The following is a 20,299-nucleotide window of genomic DNA, read 5'->3' as shown; positions in this document are numbered from 1 at the left end:
CCAATGTCCAGATTTCTGGAAGCTGTTTTCTACAGTGTCCACTGCAGCCTGCAGGGCTTCTTTTGCCACGAGCTTCCCTTAATTTAAAAGGGACTGAAATTGGGCCCTGTCCTCTGAGGGAAGCTTATCTCTGAAGTCTGCAAACCTGGAATAGTTATAAAGTCGTATTTAGCTAACAAAGCTCGGTAGTCAGTGACATGAAATTTCAGGCCTGCAGAGAAGACCTATCTCCCCAGGAAGTCCAGTCTCTTAGAGCCTTTATCTGCCACAGTGGCCCTCTGATAGTGTGACAGAGCTCTTTCTGTAGCCACCTGTAAGTTCAGAACAAGATGGGAAAATAAAAATTCATCTCCTTTGGCAGGAACAAAGTATCAGCTCTTAGCTCTTTTTGGTGTAGGGATACAGGATGCTGGAGTGTGCCTTACCGCTCTGGCTAGTTCTAGTATGGACTCATTGATCAGAAGGGTCTCCTTAATCAGTCCCTGTAGTTTAAGATGGCCAGGAGCTGGTGTTGAAGATCCTGGACCTCCTCTAATGGGATCTGTAGGTTACTGGCAACTCTTTGTAACAGCTCCTGGTACTGCCAGTGGTCATCCAGCAGAGAAGACAAAGAAGAGGTAACCATATTGTCCAGGGACAATGAAGAGGTACTCGTCGGATCTACCAGGACCTGTGGATCTGGTTCCAGCTCTTCTCCTAATACACCAACGGATCTGAAGGAGAAGGGCCCAGACCCCTGCCATAAGGATCCCACTTATCCCAATAAGGCCAGAAAGAGGAATCAATTGGTTGCAGGAGATCCCAAGGGAAACGGGGTTGAGGAGATCATACCTGGAGAAAAGACAAGTGTAACTCCTTGACAATCAGGGCTCAAGTGTCTATGGGGAGATACTGGTGCAACTATCTCCTCTGACTCATCCAAGTCAGAGAACTGTTCCATCAGTACCATGGCACTCCTGACAGATGGTTGAAGATGGGACTGCTCCTCCGAAGTTAGGACATCCCTCAATAGAGCACAATTGGAAAGAAGTGTAGACTGTAGATAAGGGAGGAATATATCCTCCGGTATTATGTATGCCTCCATAAACCCAGGTGTCCAAGTGCTTCCAGCAGTCAAGTCAGAAGGACTTGGTGCATCTGCAGCAGCCAGATGGTCTTTAGATGAAAAAGGCAGTGCCAACAATAGATCCAGACCAGCACTTGTAGATGAAACCGGCAAACATCTGTCCTTACGCTTTGGTACTGAGGTGACCAACAGAACCAGCAGATCTTTCCTTTCATATGCCTTTCCCCCCAATTTAACAGTCTTCTGCAGAGTCAATTCCTTAGGTTCCGCAAGCATCATCTCACCCAACCTGGGCAGTCTCGGGGTGGAAGCACGTTTGCCCATGAGAGTTCCCCAGAAGAGTCGTTGGGCTTAAATGTAGAAGGCTCCACTCCACAACACATGCAAAGGCACTGCTGGTCAATTGAGGCTGATATACCAGGGTGGGGGGGGGGGCGGACGGGGAGGGAGAGAGGGTCTCCCTAGCCTAGATCAGAGAGGGCCCTCCCGCCTTCTCTATCAGGTGTTTTTGTAGGCAAAGCTCCCAGGCTTCTGAAGTTCTGGGTGGGAATGAACGACAGACACTGCACTTTGCAGCAATATGTGCCTCATTCAGACAGTACAGGCACCACTGATGTTCATCACTGATGGAGAAGGAGCAAGGGCAAGAGATGCAATTCTTGAATCCCAGGACTCTGGGCATAGTTCTGGAGCCAAGAAGTGGTTTCCCAACTAGAGGGAAAGAAAAACTCTATGCTAACTATAAACTTTCATCACTAACTACTAAGCTAAGATATATAATTATTTACATTTTCTTTCTTTGCAGGTTACACAATTGAGTGGAGGAGGATATGATTCTGACTTAGTCCATGCAGCAAGAAGAAGAAATTGAAGAGGTGTCAACCTGCACTGTCTCTTACACCCTTTGTTGGGAGCACAAGGAGAGCTACTCTGTGTGTGCAGGCCAACAGACACTACTTTGAAGAATTTCTGGACTCAGGGACATGGTGTTCATGTATACCCACACGTGTAGAATATACATAGAGACCATTCCTCGAAGATATTATGAGATTGTTTAACTCAGAAAGGAGATGAATAAGAGGGGACATCATAACTGTATATGAAATAATGATAGGTCTAGAGAAGGGAGACTGGGGGCTTCTGTTCTTCCTGTCCCATAATAAAAAGAATGAGAGAACATTCAATTAAAGGTGACAAATTCAAAACTGATAAAAGATTTCTTCACACGTGTAATTAGATTTTGGAACAAACTGCCACAAAATGTCACTGAGGCCAAGAATTTAGCAAAACTCAGAGTGGAATTTGACGTTTATATAGGCAAGTATCCATAGCTACAATAGTTACTGATAAATTTATGTATGGATATAAAACATCACACTTCAGGGTTTTAATGAATCTTTAACTATTAGGGATCAGGAAGAGACCTCCATGGGAGGCAGATTACCCCACATGTGCTACAATAGGATTTCTCGCACCTTCCTCTCAAGTATCTGGTGCTGATAATTGTTGGAGATATGATACTAAGCTAGATGGACCGTGGGCTGATCCATTTTGGCAATAACTATGTTCCTTTTCTAAAACCTGAGAAACAAGATTATTCTCAAGTTACTGATGTGCTGTAGAGCTTAACTGCTTGGAAATAAAGAAAAACATTCTCTGCCTGGATCAGGGATCTCAGCATAACTTACTTTCCTAGGAACAGCCACAGCAAACTAGTCAAGAAAAGCAGCAAAGAATCCTATGGCACCTTATAGACTAACAGACGTTTTGGAGCATGAGCTTTTGTGGGGAATACCCACTTCGTCGGATGCATGACAGATCCAGACTAACACGGCTTTTACAGATGCAGACTAACACGGCTACCCCTCTGATAGCCAAGAAAAGTGACTTTTAAGACAGTGGCCCCACCCAGGAACTCTCCCCTGTGGCAGGATGTGCCATGACAGACACACCTGCTTCAAGTTCCTCTCAATCAAGCCATGAAAAGAATACAGTCTCTCTCGGTGTCCACTTAAAATCCCACCTCTGGGCATAAATTATTCAAATACACATGCAATAATCCACAGAACCCTCATGATAAAACTGTTTTCCCAATTTCCAAACATAAAAATGTACAGAGATTTTTTAAGGAAGTTGTGGAAGCTCCTTCTCTGGAGGTTTTCAAAAAGAGGATGGATAGCATCTGTCTTGGATGGTTTAGACACAACAAATCCTGCCTCTTGGCAGCGGGTTAGATTAGATGACCCCTGCGGTCCCTTCTAACCCTATGATTCTAAGCTACACGCCCATGAGTCCACCAGTATTTGGTTCCCAGTTCCTTTCTGCCCTTGTTCCACGGCCACTCACTCTCCAGGATATCCACCTGAGTGACTAGTCTCAGGACTTTTCTGCCCACACATGGGTCAGTGACTCAGCCATTTTTATTCTCCTGGCATTGGCTCTTCTCAGCAAATTAGCTCCTGCACTGGCTCCCAGCCCCTTTCAGCCTCCCACCACTGGCTCTATATCTCAGGTAATCAGCAAACGAGCCCCACTTCCAGCCTCCTACTGTGCGCTCTGTACCTCAAAGCAGGACCCTAGAACCCCCATATTCACCACTTTCATATAATTATATGTTTTGTACAAAGTATGTCTTTTGAGTAGGGCTGTCAATTAATCACAGTTAACTCACATGATTAACTCAAAAAAATTGTGATTAAAAATTAATCAGTTTTAATCACACTGTTAAACAATACTAATTGAAATGTACTAATTATTTGTGGATGTTTTCCTACATTTTCAAATATATTGATTTCAATTACAACACAGAATACAAAGTATACAGAGCTCACTTTATATTATTTTTATTACAAATAGTGACACTGTAAAAATGATAAACAATAGTATTTTTCAATTCACCTCATACAAGTACCATAATGCAATCTCTTTATTGTGAAAGTGGAACTTACAAGTGTAGGGTTTTTTTTCATAACTGCACTCAAAAACAAAACCATGTAAAACTTTAGACCCTACAAGTCCACTCAGTACAACTTCTTGTTTAGCCAATCGCTAAAACAATTAAGTTAGTTTAAGTTTACGGAAGATAATGCTGCCAGCTTCTTATTTACAATATCACCTGAAAGTGTGAACAGGCATGGCACTTTTGTAGCCGACATTGTAAGGTATTTATGTGCCAGATATGCTAACCATTTGTATGCACCTTCATGCTTCAGTCACATGCTTCCATGCTGATGACGCTAGTAAAAAATATATATGTTAATTAAATTTTGACTGAACTCCTTGGTGGAGAATAGTATGTCTGCTACTCTGTTTAACTCACATTCTGCCATATATTTCATGTTATAGCAATCTTGGATGATGACCCAGCACATGATATTTGTTTTAAGAACACTTTCACTGCAGATTTGACAAAGAAGGTAAGAATGTGAGATTTCTAAAGACAGCTACAGCAGTTGACCCAAGGTTTAAGAATCTGAAGTGCCTTCCAAAATCTGAGAGGGACGAGGTGTGGAGCGTGCTTTCAGAAGTCTTAAAAGAGCAACACTCCAATGCAGAAACTACAGAACCCAAACCATAAAAAAAGAAAATCAACCTTCTGCTGGTGGCATCTGACTCACACGATGAAAATGAACATGTGTCGGTCTGCACTGCTTTGGATCATTATCAAACAGAACCTGTCATCAGCATGGACACATCCTCTGGAATGGTGGTTGAAGACAAAGGGACATGAATCTTCAGTGCATCTGGCACGTAAATATCTTGCGATGCCAGCTACAACAGTGCCATGTAAACGCCTGGTCTCACTTTCAGGTGACATTTTGAACAAGAAACCAATTTGTCTATCTGACTGACTGGCTGAACAAGAAGTAGGACTGAGTGGAATTGTAGGCTCTAAAGTTTTACATTGTTTTATTTTAGAATGCAGTTATTTTTTGTACATAATTCTACATTTGTAAGTTCAACTTTCATGATAAAGAGATTGCACTACAGTACTTGTATGAGGTGAATTGAAAAATACCATTTCTTTTGCTTTTTACAGCACAAATATTTGTAATAAAAAATAAAGTGAGCACTGTACTGTGTTCTGTGTTGTAACTGAAATCAATATATTTGAAAATGTAGAAAACATCCAAAAATATTTAAATAAATCATATTCTATTATTGTTTAATAGTGTGATTAATCGCAATTATTTTTTTAATTGCTTGACGGCCCTACTTGTAAATATCATTTTTAAATTACTGATCTGTTGAACATTAATATCCTGTTGGATTATGTGTGTTATCATTGTATGTGAAGTTACGAAGTTTTGCTAGATGTGTGTTACTAAAATATGTTGTGAAGTTGGGAACACCCACAACCAGCCTTTCAGTACAACACTGAAGGAGCCAGATGGGCCAGGGAATTCACTTTCCCAATAGCCATCCCAGAAGACTTCTCAGAGAGAGTATGTATACAATGGAGAATGCTTGACCAATGCGGGTGGCCCTGCATGTCCATAAGTGCCAACTCTGTGGGTACTCCAGGGAAAAAAAATGGTGGGTGCTGAGTATCCACCAGCAGCTCCCCCCCACCCCGATCAGCTCCTCCCCTGCTCCCAGTGACTCCTGCCCACTGACAGCCCCACCAATCAGCATCTCCTGCCTGCTGAGATCAGCTGTTCTGCTGGGCGCAGGAGGTGCTGGGGAGGAAGGAGGGAGGAGCAAGGATGGAGTATGCTCGAAGGAGGGCATGGAATGGGGTGGGATGATATAGGTGGGGTGAATCGGGGCAGAAAGAGGCAGGGAAAGGGAAGGGCCTTAGAAGAAGGGGTAAAGTGGGGGCAGGGCCTGGGTGGAGCTGGGAGGTGTACCCTCCGGCAGATTAGAAAGTCAGCGCCTCTGCACATGTCACAAGCATAGATCTTTCCAGCAGGCTGCAAGAAACTATAAAGAGGGGAAGTGATATCATCACTTGGCCTCACTCCCCCCACAACTCAAAACCTGGAAACATATCTGGAGGACAAAGACTTTGAACTGGGGAGGGCGGTCCCAGGCTGAAGGAGGATTCCAGCCTGTGTACTGAAGATCTATGACCTGTTTATACCATCTACAGTAACTCCTCACTTAATGTTGTAGTTATGTTTCTGAAAAATGCAAGTTTAAGTGAAACGATATTGAACTAATCCAATTTCCCCATAAGATTTAATGTAAATGCGGGAGGTTAGGTTCCAAGGAAATTTTTTGGGGGGAGTAGACAAAATGCATTATATACTGTACAGTACTGTACTGTGTTAGGAGGTGCCCCTGGCTTACCCCACACAGACACAGCCTGCTGCAGGCAAGGACGGACGCTAGGAAGTACCTTGCGCAGCAGCAGCGGCAGTATCCCTCCAGAAGAACAGGCACCAACTTTGCCGGGGGATGCTCCAGACCCACCTCTTCCCACCCCCACTCCACCTCCTCTTCAGAGCATGCAGTGTCTCCGCTCCTTCCCTCCCCTCCCAGAAAGGCCTAAGTACTGCCAAACAGCATTGCAAGGGAGCATTGCACAACTTTAAATGAGCATGTTCCCTAATGGAGCAGCAACGTAACTTCAAAACAACATTAAGCGGGAGGACGTTAAGTGAGGAGTTACTGTATCAGGGTGAGACACGGTTTGATTCAAGTCCTGTTTAGTTTTGTGACAGACCCAGGCCAGTGGGGTACAGGAGTCTAGTAGAGGGCAAATATACTGGTCACTGGATGAGTAGTTTTTTGTTCCCTGAGTGACCAGAGCAGGGGCTGCACTTGAGTAATCAGGAACCTGCTAGAACCAATTAAGGCAGACAGGCCGATTAGAACACCTGCAGCCAATCAGGGGAGGCTAATCAGGGCACCTGGGTTTAAAAAGGAGCTCACTTCAGTTTGTGATGGGCATGTGAGAAGCTGGGAGCAAGAGCTGCAAGGAGCTAAGAGTGAGAGGCTGTGCTGCTGGAGGACTAAGGAGTACAAACGTTATCAGACACCAGGAGGAAGGTCCCGTGGTGAGGATAAAGAAGATGTTTGGGGGAGGCCATGGGGAAGTAGCCCAGGGAGTTGTAGCTGTCATGCAGCTGTTACAGGGGGCACTATAGACAGCTGCAATCCACAGGGCCCTGGGCTGGAACCTGGAGTAGAGGCGGGCCCGGGTTCCCCGCAAACCTCCCAACTCCCGATCAGATACAGGAGGTGTTGACCCAGACTGTGGGTTCCACCAGAGGGGAAGATCACTAAGGTGTGCAAATCTGCCAATAAGCGCAGGACCCACCAAGGTAGAGAGGAACTTTGTCACAGTTTATAGAACTCAAATTGTGAATTTACTTTTATTTCTTATGTACCAACTTTGATCTCTACACTTTCTACTTACAATCACTTAAAATTTATCTCTGTAGTTAATAAATTTGTTTTATATTTTACCTAAAACGTGCTTGGGAAATCTAAGCCCCGTTTACGAAGGCTAGTGCATGTCTTCTCCACATTGAGGGAGGGTCGGATTGGGTAATGAACTTACACTGGTCAGGCTTCTGATGAGCGCAAGATGGTACAATTCTGGGGTGCAAGGCTGGGGAGAGCCTCTCTATTGTTGGTTCATGAATGGCTGAGAGACGCATTCATATAATTCAGTTGGGTGTGTCAGTGCCTGTGGATGTCTGTGTAAGTGCAGTACCTGCCAACAGCATCACAGTCTGAGGAATATGCCAGGTTGGTGGGACAGATGGCTCAGCAGTCCCACAGTCCAAGTTGCATTCGGGAATCCCATCACACCTACTCAGTTGCTCCTCCTTCTCAGATACTGCCTGCAGAGAATTCTGCTCTCTGATAACTGTCTCTCCCAGACAGCTCTCACCTGCCCCCATTTCCTGTCTCAGGTTCCCCTTGACTCACCAGATCTCTTCCATCTACAAGTGCCCTCCTGTAAAATCCAATTGGTGTGAGCTGATGAGTCATAGGTGCACTAGCCCCGCTCTCTCTTAAATGGCAAGTATCACCCTAGAACAGTGATCCTTCATTTTTTTTTAAAGCAAAGAACAAAGACCTCCTTTGTTTCCAAACCTCATAGCTCTTGGCAGCTCGGTCCCACAGAATGATGTGCAGCCGGTTCAGTGTTTCAGGTGACAGCTGTTTTCCTGTATAGTGACCTGAGAAGTGATTAAAATTAAGCAATTACAAGGTCTTAAATAAAGAAGAAACTATTACCTACTGTACAGTAACTGTCGTTCTTCAAGATGTGTTCCACTATTGGTGCGCATGAGCCCAGTGCATGCCAAACAGATTCCTGGACTACAATGTCCATTGCAGCAGTGTCTGTACCCTGGGTGTCCTCACATTTTGAACTGAAGGCATAAAGAGTGGGCCACCCCAACTGCCCCTCTGCCATACAGAAACTTGTTAATAGACTCTGTGGTAACAGGGATGTGGTGGGGTAGATCTTGGAGGGTGTGTGCGTGTGCATGCATGGGTATCAGCAGTGCAAGTACAGCGGTATGCTCCAGTATGCCACACCAGCAAGGTATTTATAGCTGATGGAGGAGCCATGGGTCCCATGCCGGCAACTCCTCTGGTGCGACTGTACCACTCCCAGACCTGCTCTTCCACGCAGCTGCGTCTCCTTCGTCTGTACAGCAGCAGCCCTGCCGGAGGACAGGGCTGGGGGGACAGGGCAGGGAGTGGTACAGCTGCCAGAGGAGCTGCCGGTATTCTGCTCCTTTCCCCGCTGCAGTTCCCAATGGGGAAAGGAGCAGAACAGCAGCAGCTCCTCTGGTGGATTTACCACCCTCAGCTCTGCCCCGCCCCGCCCCAGCCCTGTCCTCCAGCAGGGCTGCTGCTGTAGTACACAGACAGAGGACGGAGACATAGCTCTGTAAAAGGGCAGGGGTGGGGGTTCTGCTCCTTTCCCCGCTGCAGTTCCCAGGAGAGCCCCGAACCACAGAGCTCTCCCAGGAAGCTCTGCAGGGAAAGGAGCAGAACATCAGCCGCAACTCTGGCAGCTGTACCACCCTGAGCCCTGTCCTCCAGCAGGGCTGCTGCTGTACAGATGGAGCAGAGACAGCTGCATGGAAGGGCAAGGGGTGCGGTTGGGGGTGGTAGGGCCGCGCCAGAGTCACTGCCGCCAGCAGCCCCATGTTCTGCTCCTTTCCTTGCTGCTGTTCCAAAGTCTCCTGCATAGCAGGAGGAGGACAGAGCCCGCCTCCTCCGCCCCACCACTCAGGTAACATGGGATGGATCATGGGGAGGGGACAGGGAGAGCATGGGGGCCCCTCTGGGGAGTCAGATGGAGTGGTGAAGCGCCCCCCCTTAGCTGATCTCACACACACACGGACCAGTAAGAAATGGATTCTACTTGCACACTACTTGTATATAAAAAAATACACACAACACATTTCCACATCTCAAAGAACCACGGTTAATGTAACGTAAGTAACCTTTTATTCTCCTTTAAGTTCTTGTCCATATATATACCTCCACCTCCAGCAAAAATTATTGCTTGTGAGCCAACAGTGGAATATATTATATATGTATATTTTCTAGATGTTTTAAAGATTTTATTTAAATAGACTCCTGGTGTGTGTGTGTTCATTCCACTGTTGGTGATTCCCATGTAATAATCTTTGCAAGAGATGGTACCAGGAGTCTATTTAAATAACATCTATAAAACAGCCCTGCCAAAGTTCACATCAGCTCTGGATGCCTCTATGGTAGGACAGTGCTGAGTAAACATATGAACAGAAGACTACGTAGCTGCCTTACACATGCTCATGTCAGGTATATGCCTCAGCTAGGTACTGAAGCAATTTGAGGTCTTGTAGAATTGAAGTGGAGGAAATGCACAGAGAACCATGAGATAAAGAATGCATCTAAAGTGGACCCTGGGCTCTGATCTCCTCTGGAGCAGAAGCAATGATATTTCTTCTTTTCCCTGGTGGCAAACAGGTCCTTAGTGGGAAACTCCATATCCTGAACATTGATTGAATCACATTGTCCTTTATGGACTACTCTTGGCTGTCTACAAATTTTCTGCTGATATAAGCTTCCAGTATATTTTGGATTCCTGGAAGATTAATCACTTTTAGGGTGACATCATGGGACATGAAAAAGTAATAGGGTCATACCTCCCTCCTGAAATAGTGGAGTTACTTTTATTCTACTTCATTTGTTCAAGTAAAACATGGCGGTAGTGATGTCAGTCATTACTTGCATGGTAAGTCCATTGATGGCTTTTAGAAAGATTGTGCAAGCTCACTGAATAGTGTTTTACTCTATGATGTTTATGTGAAGAGTTGTTTCCTGAAGACACCACAACCCCACATTTTGCAAATTCTTTGGGACAGTCTCTCTTTTTGTTTTATTTCAACAACAGATAGCACAATAATAAATAATAAGGAGTCACTTCAACAGACACTGCTGGCCAAATAATCCATCTTGCGTGCAATGGGCACATGCATACCAATAGTGGAATATATATACGGACAATCACTTGAACAACCACCACAGTGAGAGGCATCTTTGAATTACCTGACAATGACAAGCCCATGCCTACAATGAGAACGAGCAATACTGTGTGTAAACATATAGCAAGAGTTCCACCCCAGAGACAATGAGCTTCAGCCAATTCCTGAAAAAAATCACAGTGTTATACACCCAAGTTAACATTTTCAAACTTGAGTGTCTAAAGTTAGCATCCAAAATCCGTATTTAGGCACCTAAATAGCAAGTGGCATAATTTTCAGCAATGCTGAGAAACCACTAAAGTCAATGGGAGCTACAGACGCTAAACATACGTGAAAAGTCAGGCCACTTATTTAGGTCCCTAGATAAGTATTTGCACCCAACGCATAACAGTGAGAGGTGGAAGTGAATGGGGCTAGATTGTGGCACTCCCATTCCAGCACGGCCATGCCACAGCCAACCACTGTCTAGCCCAAAGAGCAGGACCTGAGCTAGAAGGTGAATCCAGCCCTAAGACTAGATGCTGCTATCAATCTTTAATGACTGCAAGAGGCAGAGTGTAATGGAATACTAAACTGTATTATACTGTTCAGCCACTGGGTGGTACTGTAACATACCTTATTTAAGCTAACCCCAGCAACACCTGGAAGAACATTAAAGACTCTTAGGCCACGTCCAGACTAGGAATTAAAATCGATTTTAGATACGCAACTTCAGCTACGTGAATAACGTAGCTGAAGTCGAATTTCTAAAATCGAGGTACTCACCAGTCTGGACGGCGCTGCATCGATGTCCGCGGCTCTCCGTGTCGATTCCGGAACTCCGTTCGGATTGATGGAGTTCCGGAATCGATGTAAGCGCGCTCGGGGATCGATACACCGCGTCCAGACTAGACGCGATATATCGATCCCCGAGCAATCGATTTTAACCCGCCGATGCCGCGGGTTAGTCTGGACGAGGGCTTACAGTGAAGATATCTGGTCTCTCTTTCTCTCTCTCTGAGCCGGAAGCTCTGTGGCCACTCCATGTCTGGTACACAAGCCTGACCGGCTAATAGCAGCCCTAAAACTTACCATGTACCAGAAATACGTGACATACTTTCAGAAGTAAACTACTGCCAGAGAACAGTAACAGAAGAAAAACAGCAACTAAGGTTGCAGACAACAGGAATGATAGCACAAAAGGTTGCAGGATCTCATCAACTTGCCACTCTTTAATGTTCCAGAGAACTTCAGCTTTGACAAACCTTCACAATGGACAGACTGGAAGCAGTATTTTGCAAGATTTTGAATTGCTACAGAATTCCATAAAGAAACTGAAGATATACAGGTATGCTCTTCAATTTATGCTATGGAGGAGCAGGCAGAGCATTTCTTTAAATCTATTGACTTTACTGAAGAAGTCATAAAGATAACTATGAAAAGGTTTGGGGTACGTTTGATGCACACTTTATGTCTCAGAGAAATGTGGATTATGAAAGAGTATTCCAATAGCAAAGCAGTCTGAGCTGGTGAGACAGCAAAACCAAGAGCAACTTGCCATACTTTAAAAAACAAGAAACTATCTTAGGGCTTGTCTATGCTTAAAACACTACAATGGCACAGCTGCGCCATTGTAGCACTTCAGTGTAGACACTACCTATGGAGGGATTCTCCAATCAGCATACGTAATCCACCTCCCCAAGAGGCAGTAGCTAGATCAACAGAATTCTTCTATTGACCTAGCACAATCTACACCTGAGATTAGGTCAGCATAGCTACATTTCTCAGGGGTGTAGATTTTTCACACCCTTGGGAGACATGGCTGTACTGATGTAAATTCCTAGCATAGATGCAGATGCATTTTTAACAGATGCAGCATGAGTGCTACAAGTCATTACCATAAAGACCCCTTAGGCAAGAGAGAGCTCCAAGGCTAAAAGGGACAAATTGCAGTGAAACACTGAAGCATTACAGCCTAAATGCAAAAGATGTGGAAAAATTCATATTCCAAGAGATGATGCATGTTCAGCCAAAGGTGCAAAGTGTAATAAATGCACAAAATATGGACGTTTTGTTGTTGTTTGCTGTACCAAAGCAATCAGGGAATCGACTTGTATTACAATCAAGAGCCATTGTTTCTCGGATCTGTCATATGTGATGACACAGAGAGTCTCCCTAGAAAGTGAAACTCATGGAAAGACTATTGACTTTAAAACTGACTCACAAGCAGACATCAGAGTCTTTTCAGAAGGGACTTACAATAACCTTCAACCTCTCCTACAGCTAAAGTCATCAGCCACAGCCCTGATTAGCCCTAGAGGTACAGGAACTCCTCACTTAACGTCATACCAGTTAACGTTGTTTTGTTGTTATGTTGCTGATCAATTAGAGAACATGCTCATTTAAAGTTGTGCAATACTCTCTTATAACATTGTTTGGCAGCCGCCTGCTTTGTCCACTGTTTGCAGGAAGAGCAGCCCGTTAGAACTAGCTGGTCGGGGCTTGGAAGCAGGGTGGACTGGCAGCCCCCTGTGCAGCAGCCACCCAGCAGGCTATCAATTTCTGGGCAATTCAAGTGTCCCTCCCTCAGCTGCCATTTGCTGCTCCTGCGCTCTGCCTTGGAGCTGCTCCCAGGAGCCTCCTGTTTGCTGTGCTGGGGGGAGAAGAGGGGTGCTAATGGCAGGTTGTCCCCCTCCCCCTGCTCCGGTACCCCATCTCCACAGAGGTGGGGGACACAACAGGGCTCAGGACAGAGGGAGCTTGCTGGCAGCAGCTGCTGTCAACTTGCTGAGCTACTAAAAAGGCAGTGTTCTTAGACTGGGGTCCACATACTTAAAGGAGCAATGCACGCCTCTCCCGTCTCTCTCTCTCTATCTCTTTCTCTCTCTCTCTCACACACACACACACACCAGCACTTTGGAAAGTGGAAGGAGTGGTGTGCCCCAGTGGGATAGCGTGGGTTCATCATCATGTTCAGTTTTGACAGGGAATATTTGCAGCCACTGTCATGCTGTGTCTCCTCCCTCCATTCTTATGTTAATTCTTATGGGGAAATTGGATTCGCTTAACATAGTTTCACTTAAAGTAGCATTTTTCAGGAACATAACTACAATATTAAGTGAGGAGTTACTGTACTCTGAACTGTATGGGTCATTTAACCACAGAAACAACTTACAAAGACAAAAGCTTTGCATTCAGAATGCATGTGAATAAAGGATCAGAGACCAACCACCTTCTCAGCTCCAGCATGGCAGCCATGATGGGCTTAATGAGAAAGGTAGAAGAACTCAATGGAGGATTTGATTATATTGGACTTTTGAAAGGAGATCCAGTACAATTTAACTTAAAAGACAATGCTGAACGATACCATGTTCAGCACCTCTGTTCAACACCTCTACCAGCCAGACCTTTGGAAAAGACTAGCTTAAGATTTACACGAATTCAGAGGACATCATTACATCATAGTGGACTATTTTTCCAGGTAAATAGAATAAATGAACTTGAAAGAACTAACATGTCGCAGCATTATCAAGAAGTTGAAGTGCACTTTTGCTTACTTTGGTATTCCAGAATAACTAGTGATGGACAACAGAACACAATTCACTGCAGCAGAATTTTAGTCATTCCAAACAAAATATGATTTTGATCATATTACTAGCAGCCAAAATCACCAAAAGCGAATGGAGAAGCTGAGAGAACTGTAAAGACAGCCAAGTAAATCCAACAGTAGGAAGAGCCACTCCTTGCTCTTCTCAATTACAGATGAACGCCAATAGCAGTTCCTAAATATACTCCAACACAACTCCTGATAGGAAGGCAATTCAGAACTACTATTCCAACTCTGGAAAAGAATCATATCTCCAAAGTGACTAGCCACAAAGAGAGTAGTCAAATCCAATAAAAAGGAAAAAAGAACTTATGATCACTTTTCCAACAGACAACACTCAGTTAGAGAACTGCCGGGTCTAGAACATGTTGAACGAATTCAGGGCCGTTCCTGAGGCGGAAGTCACACATACATCACTTCCAGGACTGACCCATTACTTCCGGGACCGACCGCACCAGCCCATGGGGCCCCCAAAGCGTGGGGCCCAGAGCGGTCCCCCCATTCGCCGTACCCAAGGGACAATTCTGACCGTGTTCATCTCAAACTGGATGGAGAAAAAGGATGGACAACTCCAGCTGTCATAAAGAAAAAATTATTCAGCATCCAGATCATTTGTGATCAAGACTACAATAGAGAGATCAACAGAAACCATCGACATCTACAGTTTGTTCCTCAGAAAGCAAAACCAACAGAGCTAACAAATGAAGTACAAGACGATGGCTAATGGACAGACAGATGACTAAGGAGTTATGCTTTCAAATCATGTAATTAGAAACCAGCATAATACATAGACATGTAACAGACTGATCCATATTGAACTTCAAAGATACAGTGATTTACATTTTGTAAATGGTAGGAATGTAGAATTTAAAGGGAGATAGGTAATGGAATGCTAACCTGTAGTATACTGTTCAGTCACTAGGTGACACTGTGTGTAACATACTTTATTTAAGCCAGGGGTAGGCAACCTATGGCACAGGTGCCGAAGGCGGCACGCAAGCTGATTTTCAGAGGCACTCACACTGCCCAGGTCCTGATCACCAGTCCAGGGGGATCTGCATTTTAATTTAATTTTAAATGAATCTTCTTACACATTTTTAAAACCTTATTTACTTTACATACAACAATAGTTTAGTTATAGACTTATAGAAAGAGACCTTCTAAAAACATTAAAATGTATTACTGGCATGTGAAACCTTAAATTAGAGTGAATACATGAAAACTCGGCACACCACTTCCAAAAGGTTGCCGACCCCTGATTTAAGCTAACCTCAGCTATACCTGGCATAACGTTAAAGGATCTTATAGTGAACACATCAGGTCTGCATCCCTCTGAGAAGGAAGCTCTGGCCAGTCCAAATCCGACACAGGAGCATGACCTGCTAGTAGCAGCCCTGAAACTTACTACATACAATACACGACAAAGAGTAAGAAAAAGATATAAAGGAAGGAGGAGGAGAGTGGGAGTTAAGGAGAAAAGGTAAATCAATTGTGTAAGTCAATTAAGCCCTGTCACCAGCAAAGGACAGAAGTTGGACACTGACCTGTAATGACATCTTCAATTTTTTGCTTGGCAAGCGGCTCCTTCATCCTCTGTAACAGAAACTCGATGTGGAGTAAGATGATTTTTCCGAGGTCAGGTGAGGATGCAAACCGCCCAGAAATGGACTTCAGAAAATCAAAACCAACCAATTCCCTATTCACAGAGATGCATTTTTAATGGAGTTGTGCAGAAGGAACTGTTGACTTCCCATTCTGGGGCCCAATATATACATCTCATAATATCTGTCTTTCACTTAGATTGCTTTTCACAAAAAAGAATCTAGATGGTTTAACCCAGTGGTTCTCCAACTTTTTCATTCTGAGGACCAGTACATAGCAGAAAGATGCTCCACCGCTTCTATGAGCCACCCTCAATTCCTGACTCTCAAAGGCTCTGTGGATCCCTTGCGGTCAACAAAGCAGACTGGGAACTAGTGCCCTAACCAGTAAATGTTACAGGGCTGTCCTGGAGCCACATGAGCATGTCAGTCCATAGTACATAAACATCTACATTTAAGAAACATTCAAAGTCTGGTCAACCCTTCAAAAAGAAATAAATCCAGCATTAAGGCTAAAATTCTATCCTCAATAGCCTATGTGATTCCAGGATATGTATCCTGCATAAACACAGATGGAGAAACAGAGGACAGCAGTGTGGAAATGGGATTTCCCTGTTCACAGGCATATTGCTTATAACAGAGGTCGGCAACCTATGGCACGCGTGCCAAAGGTGGCACGAGAGCCAATTTTTGATGGCATGCAGTGGCGGGCTGAGTGGCTCAGCCCACTGTCACTTTGGGGTTCCGGCTGCTGCGCCCGTTGCCAGCCAACATCCAGGCCACTGACCCCACTCAGAGCCCGCTGCCAGCCTGGGAACCCCAGGGAACCCCAGGATGGCAGCTGGCTGAGCAGGCCGGTGGCTGAGACCCCGGCTGGCAGGAGCCGGCAGCCGGAACCCCAGAGTGGCTGCCGGCCTGGGGTTCCATTCACTCAACCGGCAGCGGGCTGAGAGGGACCGGTGGCGGGCTGAGTGGCTCAGTCCTCTGCCAGTCTGGGGTGCCGGCAGCACCCAGTGGGGTGCCAGCAGCACTCAGCCTGCTACTGGTCTGAGGTTCTGGCTGACGGACCCTTGATAGTCAGGGTCCTAGCCGCCGGCCCCGCTCAGCCTCCTGCCAGCCTGGGTGAGCAGAACCCCTGGCTGGTAGCAGGCTGAGGAGGGGCTGATGGCCGGGATCCCGGCTGGCAGGAGCTGGCGGATGGAATCCCAGACTGGCAGCGGGCTGAGAGGCTCAGCCCACTGCCAGTCTCGGGTCCCAGCCACTGACCCCACTCAGCCCGCTGCCAGTCTGGGGTTCCTTCCGCCAGCTATTGCCAGCTGGGATCCCGGCCACCGGCCTCCCTCAGCCCGCTACCAGCCTAGGGTTCTGCTCACTCAGGCTGGCAGGAGGCTGAGCAGAGCCAGCGGCTGTGACCCCGACTGGCAAGAGACCGGCAGCCAGAACCCCAGACCAGCAGCAGGCTGAGTGGTGCCAGCACCCTAGACTGGCAATGGACTGAGCCACTCAGCCCCCAGCCAGCCCCGCTCAGTCCACCTGCTCAGCCCACTGCAGTGGGCTGAGCAGGGCCAGCAGCTGGACCCCAGACCAGCAGCAGGCTGAGCGGGGCTGGTGGCTGGAACCGCAGACAAGGATCCCAGGCAAGAATCACACTAAATTGATAAGATCTGCATTTTAATTTTATTTTATTTTAAATTAAGCTTCTCAAATATTTAAAAAACTTTATTTACTTTAAATATAACAATAGTTTATTTATATAATATAGACATAGAGAGAGACCTTCTAAAAACGTTTAAAATGTATTACTGGCTCATGAAACCTTAAATTACAGTGAACTTGGCACACCACTTCTGAAAGGTTGCTGACCCTTTATACCCTAACCCTTTTTATGGGTTTGTTTCCAGAACTGCAGGCCCCAAGAATAGTATTTCAAAGGCATAAGCCCTTGATTAAGACAGTCTAGAAATGTATTATCACATAGGGGACAAGAGTTTGGCACTATGCTCAGTCCTTTGCTGGCAGGTCATAGAAGCACTACGGGATCACATGTTCAAACCCCGCAGAAGGGAGCCCTTTTCAACATTCTCAAGAGAACTGTATCTGTGGTCACAGTGCCCATGGAGTAAATGGGAGACTCATGGAGGAGACTCCCTCAAAACAGCATTTGTTGGTCCATCGTAGCTTTCCTGCTCGCTGCCAGAAATCTCCCTTTGCTCCTCTTCTGACATTCTCTTATCTAACTGTTGAAAGATATGCAAAATACCTGCCAACACAACTTCATAACTGGGGCCCAAGAAAGTATAGTCTCCTTCCTCAAGCACATCACATCGGTGCCTGAACTCACATGCCAGAGAAACAATTGCCACAAGTTGCTCTGAACCAATGTCTCACACTTCAGTGCACAGTAGCACTGCCAAACTACCTGAACTCGGATGACCTGACAACAGGAATTTGTAATGGAAACTTAAAACAGGCCTTGAACTACAGCATCTCTCCAGATAAAAGCAACAGCTATAAATATAGCACCCCTGATTCAACATTCATCTTGAGCTGTGCTTGGACAGAGTGGAGAAAGAAGCTCCCCAAGTTAGGGCTGCCAAGCCAAGGCACAAATTAAGACTACACAGGGACAACCTACTATGCCAATGTAGGATAAGGTGTAGCAACTCTCTCTTCCATCACAGCTCACACTGTATGATGCCCCGACACACTATTTCTACAACTTAGCTCTCCTGTTGTTTGGTATCACTTGGTAAAAATACTGGGAAGCCCAGGCAATGTATGTTCTCCCTCCAGTAGAGGGTGCTGAAGTTCTGTACCTTTCATGTTCCAGAAGCAACTTAGCAGTGTTCAAACAGAAATCTAGTGACACCTCATGATGCAGAAGTTCAGCAACAGCTAGAGAAGAAAAAATGGGGATTACTGAGTCATTGAGGAAATGTATCTGCTCACTGTAAAGATATGGGCTGTCCCTATTCTCCCCCATGCAGACTGGTAGGATGTGGTGGTGGGTGTGCTCCACTTTCATTTCCCACAATTGGGACAGCATTAGGTTTGCTCTAACAGCCTGGGTCAAGAAGAAGCCAGCACACATGAACAAAATAGCATGTCCCATTTTCATAAAATTTCAGGACAACAATTACAATAAACTGTTCATAAGGTCCTCACCTAAGGACCGCAGATCAGAGCTCCCATACTTAAAAGTCCACAAAACAAAGTCTGAGTCTAGCTTAACCAGTCTCCTGGAGCCTCAGATTAAAAAGGTTTCAGAGTAGCAGCCGTGTTAGTCTGTATCTGCAAAAAGAACAGGAGTACTTGTGGCACCTTAGAGACTAACAAATTTATTTGAGCATAAGCTTTCATAGGCTACAGTCCACTTCTTCGGATGCATAGAATGGAACATATAGTAAGGAGATATATATACACATACAGCAAGAAAGAAAAGGTGGGAGTTGTCTTACCAACTCTGAGAGGCCAATTAAGCTTATGCTCAAATAAATTTGTTAGTCTCTAAGGTGCCACAAGTACTCCTGTTCAGATTAAAAAAAACACCAGCCACTGCGGCCTGCCTACCTTCTACTCTCCTGTTCTCTACTTAGCTTCCTGTTCCTGTTTAAATAGCCCAGTCTTAGTGCAAGGCAGGACCTTCTTGATTGCACTCCAGGCTGTCCCAGCCTGTCCCATAAAGTACATTCCTTCACACTCACTCTCAAGTCTTTTGTATTCTTAGGAAAAAAATCATAATTCTAGAACTAGGCAATAGTTAAACATGTTCTTCGTGTTTTCATTTTCTTTTCATGTTTTCAAAATGAATTTGGGGCTAGTGATAGGTGCCAGATTGACAGCTCTGGAGACTCAAGTCCTGTCTCTCATAAGAACACAAACAGAAAGGACAACAACAATGCAAGCTTCCTCCTCAAGCTGTCCCTTCACAATGTGCCTCCACCCTGGCCTGGAGGAACCACTTCAATGACTGTGGGGAGTTCAGTCTCTGTGGACTCTCAGTTAAGACTACAACAAAAGAGCATGTTAGCACGATGGTGGGTTTTGGACACCTGTCTCTAGAAACTGGACTGAAATTCCTCAACAGCCATCTGAAGGTGAGTTTCAATCTGACAGAACTCAAACAAGTTACCTGGAGACCAAAATTTATTTCTAGAAGTGCCCACCATGTACTCAGTGCTTTCCAGAGAACAGAGCCTTCTCTGAACAGCTCACCATACATGAACAGCAAGCTCTTCCTGAGCAACCAAGTTCTCTGAATTCAAATCCCTCCTGAAGACACTCTTCTGCTGTGATACTACCAGAGAAACCAACTGACTTACACTGTGCTGACAAGTCTGAGGAGCAAGTAAGAATACTTTATATATCCTATATGAAACAAACAAACCTGTGCTAACACAAGAAGTTACTCACCCTGTGTGGTAACGATTCATCAATGTGTGTGTCCCTATGGGTGCTCCACTGCAGATCCCTGAACTGCTGATTGGAGAACTTTGGTAGCAGTGTCCGTTGGGCCCACACATGCGATGTTGTGCTGTGCCATGAGGCTAGCCAATGCATGTGGGCTAACCATCCTCAGTTCCTTCTCTACTGCAGAGTC

The 20,299-nt window shown here is 45.3% G+C and overlaps 1 protein-coding gene across 1 annotated transcript in view; it reads right to left on the bottom strand.

The window, feature by feature from the left end:
- The window catches only part of TEX11 (testis expressed 11), a 138,212-nt gene that overhangs the window by 74,250 nt on the left and 43,663 nt on the right, over positions 1–20,299 (bottom strand). The window contains exons 12-14 of the mRNA XM_050964910.1: positions 18,516–18,594; positions 15,643–15,794; positions 8,117–8,202 (exon numbers count right to left, since the gene is read on the bottom strand). Of these exons, the coding sequence (XP_050820867.1) occupies positions 8,117–8,202; positions 15,643–15,794; positions 18,516–18,594 (317 nt within the window). The remainder of the gene's footprint in view (positions 1–8,116; positions 8,203–15,642; positions 15,795–18,515; positions 18,595–20,299) is intronic.

This window comes from Gopherus flavomarginatus, chromosome 8 (assembly GCF_025201925.1).
Source record: "Gopherus flavomarginatus isolate rGopFla2 chromosome 8, rGopFla2.mat.asm, whole genome shotgun sequence".
Taxonomy (NCBI): domain Eukaryota; kingdom Metazoa; phylum Chordata; order Testudines; family Testudinidae; genus Gopherus; species Gopherus flavomarginatus.
The sequence above is the reverse complement of the archived record's forward strand: the minus strand, read 5'-3'. Positions and strand labels throughout refer to the sequence as shown.